This window comes from Equus caballus, chromosome 17 (assembly GCF_041296265.1).
Source record: "Equus caballus isolate H_3958 breed thoroughbred chromosome 17, TB-T2T, whole genome shotgun sequence".
Lineage (NCBI taxonomy): Eukaryota > Metazoa > Chordata > Mammalia > Perissodactyla > Equidae > Equus > Equus caballus.
Window position 1 is genome coordinate 89,083,435 of NC_091700.1, and position 18,510 is coordinate 89,101,944.

At 36.4% G+C, this 18,510-nt stretch overlaps 1 protein-coding gene across 1 annotated transcript in view; it reads left to right on the forward strand.

The window, feature by feature from the left end:
- The window catches only part of TM9SF2 (transmembrane 9 superfamily member 2), a 55,751-nt gene that overhangs the window by 8,399 nt on the left and 28,842 nt on the right, over positions 1-18,510 (forward strand). The window contains exons 2-6 of the mRNA XM_001492116.5: positions 3,332-3,399; positions 5,666-5,759; positions 11,491-11,618; positions 16,895-17,024; positions 18,072-18,196. Of these exons, the coding sequence (XP_001492166.1) occupies positions 3,332-3,399; positions 5,666-5,759; positions 11,491-11,618; positions 16,895-17,024; positions 18,072-18,196 (545 nt within the window). The remainder of the gene's footprint in view (positions 1-3,331; positions 3,400-5,665; positions 5,760-11,490; positions 11,619-16,894; positions 17,025-18,071; positions 18,197-18,510) is intronic.

Consider the following 18,510-nt stretch of genomic DNA (forward strand, 5'->3'; position numbering starts at 1 on the left):
TCCTAGCTGAACTCTGCCCTGTCTTTTTGTGCCATCCTCTCATCTTCCTGGGCTGTATCAGACAATGATCCACTGCTATTCATGGAGTTTTCGTGGCCAGTGTTTTTAGAAGTGGGTGGCTAGGTCCTTCTTCCTAGTCTCTCTTAGTTTGAAAGCTCTGCTGAGTTATGAAAGTCCACCATGGGTGGCTCTGCTGGTATTTGAAATACCGGTGGCATAGCTTTCAGCATCATAGCAACGTGCAGCCGCCGCAGTATGACAAGAGCAGAGTGGTGGTGTGGTTCCCTGACCTGGAAGGGAACCCGGGCTGCAGGGGTGAGAGCATGGAATCTTAACCACTAGACCACCAAGGCTGGCTAATTTTGTGTTTTAGGTGAAAGGTTTGTGAGAACTGTTTTTGGATTTTGCTATTTTGGAAAATTTTGTGGATAGCCCTTGATAATTGTAGACATCATTATGAATCACAAAGCAAGGCTAAAACATATGATTGTTAGGTGGCATTGTTAACACCTTTGTTATTAAGAGTAGAATTTAAAGCTGGTGAACCAGATCAGGAAAAGTTGACAGATAAGGTAAATTTATGGGAATTTGATGATAAAATGCCAAGTATAAGATGTGTAAAAACTAATAATGTGCAACTAGAAAAATAGGGAGGGGGAAAAATGTGTGCATCTTTGGGCTGTAGACTAAAGTGGAGTAAGTATGGTAATAATCAGTTAAAATGATACTAAATTATATAAACAAGACTAGCAGTGATGTCTGGAAGAGAATATTCCTGGCTTCTAGGTTATTCAAAGACTTACAATAGACTTGGAGGGAGCCAGTGAATCTGACTTGTAAAGTTTTGACGAGATTATTTAAAAAAAAGCTTAAATTGGAATTTAAAGTGGTGTGGGTTAGCTTAAGGGCGGAATTGGGTAGGGAATAAATCCGTAGAGAGTGGTAAATGTGGAGACAGACTTCCAGGGCAAGTGCTTCAGGCTAATTTGGATCTTAAATTTGGCAAAGAGAAGAACATGAAATGTTTTAGTTTGCAAGTAGTATTAAGCTCTAGTGTCTAACACAGTAGAGAGCCAGTGGGAATATATTTCCAAAAGTTCTCTTAAAGTTAAGTGAGAGAGCAAGAGGTAGTAGTAAATTAATTTGGTCATGGACAAGTTAAGAAAGTATATTTGAAGAAAAACAATGAACGATTATATTGTTGAGATGATGAGCTCCAAGCTATCAGTTATGGAATGTAGGAGAGAGGTGAAGAGTGTTGGAGAATTTATGCTTGTCGTCAGAAAAGCTGATGAAAAGTAACAGTGTCATTCTATACATATATGAAACTTTGATGTCCAAACCTTGAATTCTGCCTGTAATTCTCTGTGACATACCTTTTAAGAAAGATGAGAATAGGGCATGGTCCATTTGAGAGTTTATTTTGGCAGAGTAAGTCATCAACTGGGAATTTTGCCTTCACAACAGTTAGATATATTTGTGTTAATTATTCAAGCATGCTGTAATGCTTAAACATCACGTCCTGTTATGTTTTTAGGTAAAATGCTCGATGATGTACTCTTGAACATTTTACGCAAGGAGATGCAGTTAAATTTTTTTGTGTTTGAGACAGTGTTGCCATTGAGTTGTCATTTCATGAGTACAGTTTTAGGGGTTGCATACGATACTGTTTTCAGTGCTGTATAAAAGGCTAGTGTCTTCCATCGTACATCACAAATACTGGATGAGCATCTTAGTGGATGTGCAGTGTAGTTTAGGCATTCCCTATTCTGAATATCGTTACATTTATTTGGTTTTATTTATTTAACAAATATATAGTACTTCATGTGTTAGGCATTGTTTGAAGTAGTTTATAGATGTTAACTTACTTAATCCTCATACCCCAATGAGGTAAATGCTAGTATCTGCATTTTGCAGGTAAGGAAACTGAGGCACCCATGAGGAAACTATGTTAAATAAGTTGACCAAAGTCACACAAGTAATAAGTGGTAGAACTAGGATGTGAACCCAGGCAAACTGGCCCCAGAGTCTGCACACTTGCCCGCTGTGTTTTGTTGCTTTACCAATGGCAGTGTATTATTAGTTTGTTGTACATCAAACATTTTGTCTCGCTTTGGGGATGTTAACAGGCCCCTCCAGGGCTGCTGACAGCACTAGTGAATGAGATCAAAATGACACGTGGCTTTGTGCCATTCCAGGTAGCCTCATGATCAGAGTCCAGAGGCAACCATAGCAGTCTAACTATAAATATACTTGTCCCAAGTAAAACAATCCTATTTAATTGTTTTTGGTCAACATCAAAAGTACTTTAGGGCACAGATTACTTACTGGCTTTTTCTGGTAAAGAATTCTGTCATGAATAGCAGTGAGCCCCTACTGAGAGAGTGGGTGTGTGTTTTGGGTCCTGTGGAACTTCAAATACACCTTGGAGAAATTTTGGGAGCTTCAGTTGGAAGGTGGAGCTTTAAATTAGCTCATATTTCCTAATAAATGGATACAGCTTTTCTTTCCCACCCTCATTGTTGAACTTGATCTGGTCTTTGTGAATTTCATCATTCTTATTACCTTGAAGTTCAGCATTCTCAAGTTGATCAAAGCAGTCCTCCAAAGTTAGACCATGTTGTCATTGTTCATCTCCTGTCTGCTTAAGAGTACACACATGCATGGGATTGTATTTCTATAATAGTTGATCTAGAAATTTCGTACCTATACAGCATTTTTTGATTGCTGTCAGAATGGTTTAAAAAAAACGTTTAAAAATAAGTCATTTTTCTGCTGCAGAATGAAGTATTGAATTTGAAAGCCAGATCTATTTATTTATTTATTCATTTATTTGGTGAGGAAGATTGTCCCTGAGCTAACATCTGTGCCACTCTTCCTCTATTGTGTATGTGGGATGCTGCCACAGCATAGTTTGGTGAGTGGTGTGTAAGTCCACGCCTGAGAGCCGAACCTGCAAACCCGGGTGGTTAAAGCAGAGAGTGTGAACTTAACCGCTGTGCCACTGGGCTGGCCCCAAAAACCTGATTTTTAAAAACATCTATACTGATGTGATGAATGATTTAGTTAAAATACCTTATTTAATTCTTTTAGAAATTTTAAAACTTAAAAAGCATAGAAAATATTGGAGACATTTGCAACTGAAAATTACTGCATTGTAATTTAACTGCATATAAATTTACTCAGTGAATTGATTTATAAGAGTATTGTTTAAAGTGGGTTGAATATCGTAAAATTTCACATTTCAAGCATGTCAAATTCTTTTTCAGTTTTAAGCATGACTTAAATTTTGATCTCTAATTATTCTAATTCTGTGTTTCCTCATTTTCAGTCTGAAATAGAACTATTTGTGAACAGGCTTGACTCAGTGGAATCTGTTCTTCCTTATGAATATACAGCGTAAGTTTTCCACCTTGGTTTTTATGTAAAATTTTATATGACTTAGCAGAATTTTGTATATTTAGAACTTTATTTTCTCCACAGTTATGGATAAATTTGTATGCATTTAAAAAATGTACAGGGCATGAAAACACTTTTTGTTTTTTGGGGGGAAGATTAACCCTGAGCTAACATCTGCCACCCAGTCCTCCTCTTTTTGCTGAGGAAAACTGGCCCTGAGCTAACATCCATGCCCATCTTTCTCTACTTTATATGTGGGGTGCCTGCCACAGCATGGCTTAACAAGCGGTGTGTAGGTACGCACCCGGGATGCGAACCTGTGAACCCCAGGATGCTGAAGCAGAACGTGCGAACTTAACCGCTTTGCCACTGGGCTGGCCCCCTGAAAACATTTTTTAAGGGGTAGTCTTTATTTCCAAGCTTGGGTTAAAATGTAGCATGTTATCTTTTTATGTCACTTTGCAACTAAGGACCAACTGAAACAATGGATTCCCTTTTTTATTGAACTGGACAAAAAGCCATCTTGTTTTCTTTAAATTTTTTAATTACTGAAAACCCTACACATTTTTAAACAAAATCCTCATGTCCCACACAGTCAATCCCCGGAAATAATTGCTTTAACATCTGTTCCTCCAGATTTTTGCTCTGCATATTCTAATGTACATAACCACATTTATACATTTTTGTTTTAAACAAAAGTAAGTTCATTCTGTCGTATTTGATTTGCACCTTGTTTTTCTCACTGCATCTATTGTGGGCATCTGTCCATGTTAATACACAGCTACCTCAGTCTTGTTAGTAGCTATTTATTAGTCCTTTGTAGAGATTGTATAGAATCTATGTATTATTTGTTTCACTAATTCTCTATTTATGAGCATTTGATTATTCCCATTTCTTGATATTATTAAAAATGCTGCATGAGTATCCTTTATTCTTTTCGACTGCTATTCAGTTATACATTGCTTAATGACAGGATACATTCTCAGAAATACGTCATTAGGTGATTTTGTCATTGTGCAAACATCCTAGAGTGTTTTTACACAAACCTAGATGGTATAACCTACCACACGCCTAGACTATATGGTACTAGTTTTGTGGGACCGCTCTCATGCGGTTCGTTGTTGACTGAAGCATCGTTACGTAGTGCATGACTCTACACTATATTGGGTGTAAAACAAAGTTCCTAAATTTTGCTTGGCTTCTAAATTTCTCTGATATCTCAGAGTTTGGAAAGAAAATTGTGTGATTACCATAGGAAAAAAGCACACACACGAAAGTAAGACTATCCTATGAGAATTAATATGCCTAAATATGTTTAAGAAGCGAATACAAAATTCATGAATGGAAGGACCATAATTTATATAACTGTTGGAGTCTTCAGTGCTTTTTCTAGTTGTTGTTTTGTTCAATAAACAAACATCTCTCCTTAAATCTCTCTGGATATTCCTGGGAAAACTCAGTGGATCTCTTCTATCTAGTAGATGGAGAGTCTTCATTTGGGGACTTCCCACCCCCTGTTTATCATCACCTGAGATTCGTCTTCCTCTTAGGAATCTAACTGATCTGTAACAAGCACTGTGTTGGTCTCAAGTACTCCCGTATTATTGCATGGTGAACACAAAACCTTTAATTTTCTGTAGCAAAGCTGAAAGTAGGCTGTAATGTTTCAACAAAACTTTATTAAAATTTGGTTAGTAATTCAAGGGAATTACAACACAGAGAGAAGCTTTTAGTTGACTGATTTATGGCTTCTCCACAGCCCCCTGTTCTCAGAGGGACTGTCTAGTCATGTTTTTCGTGTTGGGATGTGTTGGCCAGTGTATCACAGTTTCTGTGAGGCAGGAACCCACGTAAATTTGACACATTTTCCTGAAATGTCACTATTAAGCAAAGGTTTGGATTAGAAAGTTATAACAAAAGGAGATAAGTTATGCAAAATTCGCTTGAAGAATAAGGACGTAAGTAATTTTATCATTGGAATGAGCAAAAATAAATTGTAATGTGTCAGTTTAAAAAATTCCATAATATACATCTTAATAAAAATATTACATAGAAATCAAAGCATTCTAAGGCATAATTTTCAGATATTTTGGTTTTTCGTTTTGGAGAGATGTGGTACTTGGAACTTGGAGTATGAATATATTCTTATTCGTCTACTAGACCTGCTGGAATGATCAATACCTAATCTACCCTTCAAGACTGGCTAGAGGCTTGATATTTCATTGTTTCCTTTTATGTCTAAAAACTTAAATATTCTTTCCCTCAGGTTTGATTTTTGCCAGGCATCAGAAGGAAAACGTCCATCTGAAAATCTTGGTCAGGTATTATTCGGAGAAAGAATTGAACCTTCACCATATAAGGTTTGTATTCAGTGTTATATAAGTTATTTAGTTGCATCTTTTGTTTTGTTTTGTTTTGAGAAAGGTTAGCCCTGAGGTAACATCCACCACCAATCCTCCTCTTTTTGCTGAGGAGGATTGGCCCTGAGCAGCTGACATCTATGCCCATCTTCCGCTTTTTTATATGTGGGATGGCTGCCACAGTGTGCCTTGGTAAGCGGTGTGTAGGTCCGTACCTGGGATCTGAACCTGTGAAACCCTGGTCGCTGAAGCGAATCGTGAACTTAACCACTATACCACCGGGCCAGCCCCGCATCTTTTTTTTCTCTCTTACAGAAAATCCTGAGATAACTTAGCTCTCGTAGCTAAAGAGGAATTCGTTTCTCTTTTGCATCTAGGAATAATTTCTTAAAGTCAGTTTAGAAGGATCCCTCCCCTTCTTGTGATATGTCATGGATAATTTTAGGCCATTGCCTAAAGGACAGTACTCAGACCTCCTGCCTCACCTTACAGAGGGGCCTGGGACTCTGTGCAGTCATGAAAAGCTGCCTCAGCTGTTCCACATCTCTTTCCCCTCTTGGTAAGGGGGAAAATCGTCTGATGACATATTTCTCAGGAAGCATCCCTGTTAAGCAACACGCGACTGTGTAGCTCTACCTGGGCTCCCCCATTGGGCTTTTGGGAAGCTAACCTTTCCATTTTGACGATGCAAAGTAGTTTTGGAATATTTTTGATAACGTTTTCAGGACATCAGTTAAACCAAACTAAACACAATATAAGATATTCTCTTCAATATGTGTGCTTCGTTACCCAGCATTATTCCTGCTTTGAAATCTGTGATCTTTAACGCCTGTTGTTCTTCCGTGTTGCACAGCCCTCTGTTTTGTATCTGCTTTCCTGCTGCACAAAGAATAGCATCTCTTAGAAAAATTAAACTAGTTTATAATAATAATGTGTCACCATATAAAAAATTAAGTGGTACAGAAGAATATAAAATGAAAAGTAAGTCTCCTCGCCCTAGTTCCACATCGCAGTTTCTTGTTAATCTTTCCTGAAATTTTCCATGCACTTACAAGCATATGTAAAAATTCGATTTACTTATTTATGCTTTACCGTATCCTGCACTGTGCATTTTTCCTTTAACTCTCTACCTTGGGCTTCTTCCACATGAGCACATTCATTTTAATGGCTGTAACTGGACTCCAAGATTTATTCACTAGTCTAACAACTCCCTTTCTTGGTGTCACCGCCTTCTCTTTGGCTTAGACCCCACAGTTAGCCGCCTTCCCTGCTTTCTCACTAAGCACCGCCATGTCTCCCTTGGCACTTTATTACGTTGGGCATCTGTCCAGCAAATCCCCACACCTAGATTAGTCCCACTAAACATCTTACTCCCTCCAGCACTGTACCTACACTGTGAAGCACTCGGGAAAAGACACATAATTGTGCAAGTTTAATTCACTACAAGTTTATAGTTTTCAGCCGTAAATATGTCCTCTTAAAATAGTCTAATTGGAAATTTTCTACCCTAAAGATGCCAGTAATTTTTTAATTTTTCAAAGACAGTAGATTTGAAGGCCTGTGGGATGAAGTCACTGGGGAAGAAGGAACTCAGAGTATGTGGACCTGGGTCGAATTGAGCAGGGCAAGCATATTAATTGTGTAACACCTCCTTAATGTGAGATTTTGAAAGATTACTCTGTAAGTTATTGCATTCTTTTTATATAAGAGGGTGATTTTCAGTCATATTTATTAAATTGTACAGTCGACTTAAAATAGTCCTAAGGTCTTTCAGTCCCATCTTTCTGTTAGCTTTTGCCTTGGCCTTGAGAAATGATGGAAGGGAAGAGCACCAGTAATACCTTTAGCGAACTTGAAAGACAGAGGAGTCTGTCGCAGTAAACAGCCCATAACAGATAGCAATAAACAGGGAAGGCCAACAAAATCTTCAAACCCATGGAGAAGTTTTGTCCCTTTGGGGCAGACTTTAAAGGCAGATTACTTCCTGAGTAGGATCCCATTCATGTACATTTGTTGATGTATAAAGACTGCCTTGTTTCTGCAAAGGACCCTTCTTTTAAGCCTGTGAAAATGATTTTCAGATGTAATTTTGTCCTAGAAGTTGAGGTAAAATAAAAGAACAGAAGTACTTTAAAATGGAGAAAAGTGTGCACCGAACATTTCCATGAGTTTCTTAGAATTTTTTAGGATCAAGATTTGTGCTAAAACAGATTCTTTAAGCTCCAAGCTTAAAGAGACAGAGCAGGCATTTCTTAAGACCAAAGCATAGGTAGACAGAAATATAGGACTAAGAGATCACATTTCTTTTTCAAGCCAACCTAAAATGTATTGACCCATATTTTTCAATATTGATTCAGTATTGATTCTTAGTCCTTTATTTTCAAAGAATTTTGACTTATTTTAGGTCTGCAGTAACAACAATGATAACAGCCAGGAACAAAACAAAACCCCAAATCTGCTTTCCTAGTTTTATCTGTGACTGCTGTTGAGGTCAGGAAAACAACAGTGAAAGACATTGTGTGTGTTACGTGAAGCTGAAGCCGCATTTCATAGGATCATAAAACCTTCTCTCAAGTCTAACCACTCATACTCATTCATTTACTCAGTTACCACATTTGTTGAATGCTTTTCTTGTGCCAGGCACTATGGTAGGTGTGGGATACAGCAGTGAACAAGACAAAAATCTCTGCCCTCGTGAGAGAGATTTATATTATGATGAGAAGAAGGAAACAAAATGAATTACTAAGATATAGCGTGTGTCAGTTGCTGATGAAAGAACTATAGAAAATAAATCAGAGAAGGTGGATGGAGAATTGGCAATTTTAAATTGGTGAGAGAGATGATGTTTGAGCGAAAGACCTGAAGAAAGTAAGGGAGTGAGCCATGTGGAGTATCTAGGGGGAAGATGTTCTGGGTGAAGAGAGCAGCAAATGTAAAGGTCCCAAGATGTGAGCTTGCCTGGTGTGTTCAAGGTACAGAAAAAAGGTGGTGTGACTTGAGCAGGTGAGCAAGATAGAGAATACTAGGAAATGGGGCAAAGAAGTAACGGGACCACATCATATAGTGACTCGTAGGCCACTGTAAAGACGCTGGCCCATACATCTTAGCGAAATGGTTAGCGTTGGAAGGTTTTGAGCAGGCTTAGATTTTAACAGGATCACTAGGGCTGCTGTGTTGAGGATGGACCATGGGATATCAAGGGGAGAAGCCGGGAGACAGTCATTACTATGTGTATGACCTGATGCTGGGGCACACCATGGCGGTGGAGGGGTTGGGGTTGTGAAGCAGTCAGAATCTCAGAAAATAGCTCTATTTTGAAGATGGGGCCAACAGAATTTGTTGAGGGATGGGATGTGGTCTGTGGGGTTTCTCTTTTCAAAGATGGGAAAGTCTTTGGAAATAGCAGGTTTGAGGGGAATGGGAAAGAGTTAGTTTTAGATATGTTAAGTGTGAGGTGTTTATTAGGCATTCAAGTAGAGATGTTGAGTAAACAGTTGAATATGTGTGTCTGGAGTTTGGAGGAGGGATTCAGCCTAGAGATATATATATATATATCATATTAAATTGATGAGATCCCCAGGAGAGTGGTGTAAATAATGAAGAGAAGAATTCCGATGACTGAGCCTTGGGGTACTTGGTGTTAATAAGTCAGGAACATGAGGATGATTCAGCAAAGGAGACTACCTCCTAGGAGCGTTAGGAGGGTTACATGAGGTAATAAGTGTTTATTTTTATGATTAAACGCCATCTTTAGTTTTGCTGTCTTCCTTCACAATTGAACACACAGTTGACTTGCCTAAACCCAGTAAGCACTGGATTGAGGTGTAAGATTGGCCATGTTGGGTGCAACCAATAATCTCTATCTCTGCTTAATTTGACATCTATCCCTCTTGATTTCTTAGTATGTATACTTTTTTCATTTTCTACTCTTTAAAAAGGAGCTTATCGAAATAAGCCAGACAAAGACAGACACTGTATGATGTCGCTCATATGTGGAAGATACCAAACACATGGACAAAGAGAACTGTTTAGTGGTTACCAGGGAGAAGGAGACAAGGGGGTGGGCACAAAAGGTGAAGGGGCGCACCTATATGGTGACTGACAGATAATGTATAACTGAAATTTCACAATGTTGTAAACTATCATAACCTCAATTTTTTTAAAAAGGAGCTTATAAAGTTCATATAATGTTAAAAATATTAAATAATTTTACAAATATTGCTATATTTACAGAAGTAGCAGTGTGGCCAATACTAAACTATTGGCTGTCAGGTGACAGCAGTGGGCTACACTTGAAACATTTGTTTGTCAGCTAATGCACAGAAACTGGGTTTGGGGGTTTAGTAAGTAATGTACAAAAGAAGGGGCAACTTGAAGTCAAATATATGCAAGTTTTTTTTTTAACAATATGTAATAAAGTTTGAATTTATTAAAACGTATACAGTTACAGACTATAGTTTAGTGAATTATAGCCTTCAGAAAATTAGGAAGTATATTTTTAAAATTAAGACATAAATGGATCCTGATAAAATAAGCCTACATTATATAATATGTTGTGAATATCATTATTTTTACACACATGAAATAAGTCCTAAACTCCAAAATTAGAGGAATCCTTAGTTTTGGGTTTTTTGTTTTTAAAGATTGGCACCTTAGCTAACATCTCTTGCCAGTCTTTTTTCTTCTTCTCCCCACAGCCTCCCAGTATATAGTTGTGTATTCTAGTCATACGTCCTTCTGGTTCTGCTATGTGGGATGCCACCTCAGCATGGCTTGGTGAGTGGTCCTAGGTCTGCACCCAGGATTTGAGCCAGCGAAACCCTGGGCTGCCGAAGTGGAGCATGCGAACTTAACTGCAAGGTCACAGGGCCAGCCCCTTAGTTTTTAAACTTTGGCTTAAAAAATTAGCAATTCTTGGCCCCGTTGCCTAGTGGTTAAGTTCACGTGCTTTGCTTCGGCAGCCAGGGTTTGCGGGTTCAGATCCTGGGCACAGACCTATGCACCGCTCATCAAGCCATGCTGTGGTGGCATCCCACATACAAAATAGAGGAAGATTGGCACAGATGTTAGCTCAGCGACAATCTTCCTCGCCAAAAAAATAAAAATTCTTATTTCAACTTTACTATTTGTTTCAACCTTGTTATTAAATAACATTCTGAAAATTGACTTCTCAAAGGTGAGTAAAATGAATCACATTTACCCTGATTTTTAGACATCCAAATTTGACTTTTTCTTGTGTCATCAGTCTGTATTACTTGCTGCTGAATCTCCGTCACTTGGCACATAGTGGGCACTTAACAAATATCCACTGAATGAGTATGTGGACATAAAAACTTGTCTGCTTATTACTAGAAAGCCTTAAACTCCATAATTTCCAAAACATGATCAGGGACATTACTGTGGAGAGACTGATGTTCCGTTTTGTTCTACGTGTGGGTTTTTTCCTTCTAGAATTCATTTACATTTAAAAGGTGGGTAGATTGAAATTGTCAAAAATAAAAATAAAAACTGCTACTTATCAAAAGAAAGATTGATGACTTAAGTTTTTAGAGAAAGACTAAGATTGAAGTTTAAATCTGATTGAGCTATGAGGACTTTAAAATATGTTTGTTATCAATATTAAAGCACTTAAGTAATTTAATGAGATCAGTATTTTTACTCTGTTAATGGTATAGATGTGAAGGACGTGGATATTTTTTGTTAATTTGCTTTCCACTTTATTTTGATACAGTTTACATTTAATAAGGAGGATACCTGTAAGCTTGTTTGTACAAAAACATACCATACAGAGAAAGCTGAAGACAAACAAAAGTTAGAATTCTTGAAAAAAAGCATGTTACTGAATTATCAACATCACTGGTAAGACATGGAGATTTTGGATTTTTGGCTTTTTCCTTTTCAAGATAAAACCTCTGTTTCATTGAATGTATAAATTTATTGACTCTATAAAATATAGCAAATTAATTGATTTCCTTTTGTTACTAATAATAGCGTGAAATAGTGACTTTTACCTGCCAGTGGATTACCTAGGTTGACAGCTTAAAGTATCATCTTTTAACTGTGCTTAACTTACTGTAATATCTGGTGCTTCTTTTGGTGTGTACACGTGGTAGCTAGAGCACTTCTTTTATTTATATGAAGTTAACAGGAGCATATTTATCCTTTGGGGAAAAGACCTGGATCAATCTTCTAGAAAGATTGTTATTTTATACTTGTAGGCCATGAAAAAGACTGTGGGAAAACAAAATGTAACTTTTGTTTGATGTTTGATAAATAGCATCTACTTTAAAGTAAAACACTTATATTTTGTGTAACCTGTTTTTTATTTTATAGACATGATGTAACATCAATAAGGTCTTTACCAATTTGTGTCATAATCAAAAGTTAAGACTCTTTTCTTTTTGCTTCCGAAGTAGTATTTACTTTCAGGTATAACTATTGTTATTCTTCCAGATAGTTTTGCTGACAAATCCCTGTATTCTGTGTGGGGTCATAATTTACATATGTTTTGCTTCTTACAAAAAGTATAAGATGCTAGAGGTGGTGAACAGGAAGGCTGTCTTCATGTACTTCCTCTTAAATGTTTGTCCTGTCAATATCTCTTACTGACCGGTTTTCTCATACCCAGGGAGGTTAGGAACCATTGATCTCGGTTTGGACGTGATCAGATCTGTGGCTCAAATACTATGGGTGGAACCTCTCATTCCCTCGTACCCGCTCAGTTCCTCCTCCTCTTCCCCTCCATACACTGGAACAAAAAGGTCCTAGGGAAGGGCAACCTTGGAGCACGTGCCTGTCCAGGCTCTAGTCCGTGCTGGGGGTTCACTCTGATTGGCCAGACCTGGGCAGTAGCTACGCAAACCACCTAGAAGCTAGTCTCCCCCAGTGAGGCTCTGTTAGAACAAGGAAGGAAACTTGTCATTACACTTGTTTCAGCTTCTTTCTCATCTGACTCTCAGTGCAGACAGGAACTTCCTCTAGGCCTAGAACTTTTTTCTTCTAAGCTCCTTTGAGAATACCACTTAATTGCTAAATCAGTGTAACTTAGGATACATTTGCTTATTCGTAAGTAATTGAAATTTCCCTTGATGCTGTCTCTTTCCTTCAAATTGCTTTTTGCAAACTTCAAAATCATATTTAAGGCTTGGTTCTTACATCATTTTTTCACGTTAGCCCCACCCGCCTTCATTTATGGTAACAGCTGCTCATTTCTTGACCAGGACTCTTAAGGCCTACGGGTGATTTTTAGCTACCTCTTCTACCTTCTGTTCTTTGAATACTGTTTAGAGTCGCTTGAGCGACTAAAGGTGGTAAAAGGAGTTCTTCATTGTTTCGTCACAGTGAAGTACTCAGAAATATTTTTAACTAATTTATGATGCAATCAGCATAGGTCCAAGATGCTTAATAACAAGAAGAATAAATAATTTAAAACTGGTTACAAAGTTAAAAAGCATTTGATAGTAAAATTTTCTAAACAGTTTGGGATAATTATTTCAGTTGCAAACTTAAACTATTCTGCTTAAAAAAATAAACTGAAAAAGTGATGGTAAATAATGATTTTGTAGTTGAATCAGAGAAGTTTCTGATGTCAAGTCTGAATCCATTAACAAAAAATCTAAGCCATATCACAAATATATAGTTTGCTAATTCTAGGAAATAGGCTTTAGTCCTTAAATCAGTTCATTACACATTTGGAAAATGTTGATTTACATTGATGAATTAATTTGAACATTTTGTTGAGTATATTTCTGTCTTTGATTATTTCAGAAAGTTTTTACTATGTAATGGGATTTTAAGCATAGATAACAGAGTTGACGGATAAAATACCATGAAGCTTTAGAAATCTGTAAGGTCTTTAAAAAGTATAGTGTTCTGTTATGGAATTTTGTTGTGAATGTAGCACATTTTATTAGCCTTTGCACTAAGACATTTTGGGGTTAGCATAAGAATTTTCTGAATTATAAAGCAGTACATACATGCTTGTGAAAAAGCATAAGCAGTGCAGGAAAATATGAAATAAAACTTGAGTTTTCTACTGCCCTCAGCTTCTTTAACCCTGTTCCCTAGAGGTAGCACTCTTATTTCTCAGTTATGTTTCCAGGTTTTCTGTGCATATACAGGTATATACAAAGTTGTGTACCTTTTTAAAATAACGTAACTGAAATATTGTACACAATATTCTATAACTTGCTCATTTGATCTAAGAAAATAGGGGCATTTTCCTATGCAAAGCATATCTGTAAGTCTATATCTACCTCATTCTTTTTCATGGTTGTATTGCATGAATGAACTATAACTTTCCCCCATAACATTTTAGCCTTACTATCTTTTGAATAATTAAAATGACTGGATATTAGTTAATGTATCAACTTATTCTCGTTATAGAGAAGAGTCAGTTAATTGACAGTAGTTAATTTTCCTATCTAAATTGATGAATACTTTTTATTCTTATCTGGGGCTTTAAAACATAGTTTGAGGATCTTCTTGGCTTACTCTCTCAGCTACCTAAGCAACTTCTTTATTCCTGAGACTGACTAGTGTTTTGATATCAGCACCAGACACTTGAATTCCCTTCAACTATAATCTGCACGCTTTGTGATTATACTTCTTGCCTAAGTTTCTAAATCTTTGTGACATTTTATTTATAAAAGTATAATTATTTAACTAGTTATCAGAGTATTTAAATTTTTTAGTATCATAGAACCACTGGACTGTAGCTTATTGGTTAGAGGGGTCTTTGAAGATAGTTTAGTGAGTTCCAATCCTAGATCCCACCAAGTTAGCAGAGGGAAATGATGAACTGTTTTCAAAAATCAAAATCTGGGGCCAGCCCCGTGGCGCAGCGGGTAAGTTCTCACATTCCGCTTCTGCAGCCTGCGGTTCGCCGGTTCGGATCCTGGGTACAGACATGGCACTGCTTGGCAAGCCATGCTGTGGTAGGCGTCCCACATATAAAGTAGAGGAAAGTGGGCACAGATATTAGCTCAGGGCCAGTCTTCCTCAGCAAAAAGAGGAGGATTGGCAGCAGATGTTAGCACAGGGCTAATCTTCCTCAAAAAAAAAATCAAAATCCTAACAAGTAGTATAAGTTTACTCATGTTAAAACTACATAGAACAACTTAAATGCCAAGTTTCTTTGCTTCTTGGCTGTAATTTTCTGAGTGTATTGTGGCAACATAGGTTATTCCGTTTTTACATCAGAAGCGTTTGGAATTTAGTTAATTTATTAGGAAGATGAATTATTAATAAATGAAGCTTAGGGGCTGGCCCTGTGGCCAAGTGGTTGCACGCTCCACTTCAGCAGCCTGGGGTTCGCCAGTTTAGATCCTGGGTGTGGACCTACACACCGCTCATGAAGCCATGCTGTGGTAGCATCCTACATATAAGAACTAGAATGACCTACAGCTAGGGTATACAGCTATGTACTGGGGCTTTGGAGAGAGAAAAAAAAAGGAGGAAGATTGGCAACAGATGTTAGCTCAGGGCCAATCTTCCTCACCAAAAGAAACATACTAAAAGAAAATTAAAAATAAATAAATGAAGCTTGATTTACAGAAGTGTTTCAAATAGAATCCATGGAGGGTGGAGAGAAATAGTAGAAAGGAGTCCTTAATGGTTAAAATATTGGGGCCAGCCATTCAACCTTTATCCTTTCAAGTCCTATTCTTATACTCTTTTTCACTGTATCAGTTGAAAACTGACTGAATTTTTTTCGAGTTAGAAGTTCAAATAAATACTACTCCCTAACTTAGCAAGGCAGTAATTAAAAATTATATTCTTTAAATTCTCTTGCGTTTATTTCCAAGGGTTTGTTGTTATTTTAATGCTTCCTATTGCTAGGAAAAGGTTATTGTGTCAAGGCATTATATAAATGATAAATTTAGGATATTTGCCTTTCAAAAGCTGAATTGCCCCTTAATTCCTCGTTTTGTTACTAGTGCTATAATTTTTATATAGTACTTTCTCTGATGTGATAGCATAAAGATATTGCAATTAATATATTGCTGGTATATATTCATTGACTAAACTTCATTCTCTATTTGAAAAATTAAAGCAATTAGCTGATTCCTTAGGCCTCCAGAAAATCTGAATTATTTATTTTATATAGCTTTGTTTTCATGCTTCTAATATTTTATGGTCTTTTCATGGGAGCTACTACTAGCCTGCTGGTTATAATAAGCAACTTAATAGTGTAAGGGATTCTAAAATTTCGTACATTGGCTGCTATTAAGTAGCATTTAAATGTGATGAGACATGTTTTATTAGGTCATTAATGTACACCTTGGGTGAATATAGAATCATAATTTTACTTCCTAAGGCATACATTAATTAACAAATAAAACATGCCCTGGAGTGTCGTCTTATGATTGTAATACAGCTAGCATATTTTTAGTAATTTCTTTTATTTGTATCTTGCAGTGTGCTCTGGGCATAGGGACCACATACTTGGACTGTAATGTAGTCATATAGTGCTACAGAACTTTATTTTTTACCTTTATCCTTTTTACAAAAAAACGCCGTATTTTTCACTATAGAACTTGAAAGATTTGTTTCTTTGGCTTCATAGCAGCATTCCTTTTAGACATAAGTTGGATTTACACAGTTTTAATAGATGATATTATAATTTTCACTTTTTCACCTGACCCTTAAGTTGAATATTTTCCCATATCTTGCAATTATATTCTTCTCCTTTTTATTGAATTACCTGAGTAATAAAAGACATTTGCTTCTAAACCATTTCATAAACTGTTCCCGAGGAACTAGATATGTTGCTTTGCACCTGTTTAGACCTTTTGAATATTCTGCTAAAGTTAAATAAATTATACTTAAAGGGTATCTAGATAATAATATTGTTAAATTAGCAATTGCAATATATTAATTTATAAAACTCCCTTTCCTATATACATGGATAGTTTCAAAAAAGCTATGAAGTTTTTTCCTCACTACAGTGTATCAGATATTGGCATAATGCTATTATTTTGGAATACCACATTTCATCAAAATTCTTTGATTGTAGTTTTGGCAGCTTAAGGCATTTTAAGACATTTAAATTTTATGAAGCGATTACACAGATTTGGGCAGTAATTCTTAGGCATGTTTGGTGATTCTAACTTGGCTTTTATTTCTGTGCATAGGATTGTGGATAATATGCCTGTAACATGGTGTTATGATGTTGAAGATGGTCAGAGGTTCTGTAATCCTGGATTTCCTATTGGCTGTTACATTACAGATAAAGGTCATGCAAAAGATGCCTGTGTTATTAATGTAAGTTCATGATAAATTCTGTGCAACTTTTAAAAATGGCTTTTTGTTAGAAGGAGTCAGTCTTTAGCAATTTTTGTTATATTCATCCAATGAGTATAATTCAGATGTTCTGAAGTAACTACTTATATCTTGAACGTAAGTCAGGTTAACAGTATATATATTTAACTCCAGAACTAAAATAATTCTGATTCAGTTCAGCATTTACTGAGAGTGTCTGTTATAAGACACTGAGTGCCCTGCTAAGGACTTGGACTTTTGTATATTCTGACACTGTTTAAAGTTAGATTCATAAATCTTAAATAGAAAAGAAAACAGTAGAGTGCCAAAAAGACCTCATTATAAATCCATGAAATTTGTATTGCAAACTTAAGTCCATGAAATACTGTTTTGAAGAAGTTTGGTATTATACCTTTTTTTAAAAGGTAGCTGTCTTTGAGACCATTCTTTTACACTTAAAACAGAATAGTAAAGTGAAAACATTAATATAGAAAGTAATTAAAGTCATTGGGGAATATATATTAAATTAAATTTTGTGTAATCAGGTCAACCTGATTTAGTCTCTTAAATGACCTAGTAGTAGAAGTTAGCATGAGCTTGATCTTGAAACTGATTATATCGGTTAATGCTTTTGTGAGAGTTGACCAGAGACACTTGAATAATTTAGATTATTGATTTAGTCTGAAGTTACAAACTTCCATGGAGGAAAAGTGTTTAAATGTATTAGCATGCTCATAATGTGTAATATATTAAAATTTATTATGTTGGTTTTATCACAAGAGAAAACCTAGAAAATATTAGATGTGTTCTTTTTAACATGTACCTACAATGTTTTATGTAAGAATTAAAACATTAAATAAGCATAATTTGTGCCTCTGCTGGTTAATTTTTGGCTTGTTAAGATTTTTAAGCTTAAAACTTAAACACTTTTATGGGGAAGGATTAAAATTCTATGCAAGCTTAAATTTTCCTACTTCTGTGGCTCATTTAAAAATTTTATGTTTTGACTCTTGTATAGCCAATTTTCTACCTTTATGTTCTGTTCCACAGTCAGAATTCCATGAAAGAGATACATTTTACATCTTCAACCATGTTGACATCAAAATATACTATCATGTTGTTGAAACTGGGTCCATGGGAGCGAGATTAGTGGCTGCTAAACTTGAACCGAAAAGGTAACTATACAAATAGATACAAAGTAAGTAAATATAACTGAAATTTAGGCCCAAAGAATAAATATTTTGGGCCCAATTAACTTTTTTCCTGAATTAGCATTCTAGCTGATAATCTGGCGTTTCAAGATTGGTTTTACTAAAACTCCCTTTAGCATGGCTTGTTTTTGAGTTATGAGTTGATTAGAGAAACTACACCTGTTTATTTTCCTGTCATGGTAAGTGGTCAAGCCAAGGTGCCTTTTTGTTTTGTTTTTCAATCAGGAAGTTTGACAGCTTTTCCATGTCAGCTTGGAATGGAGAACATGAGTGGTTGG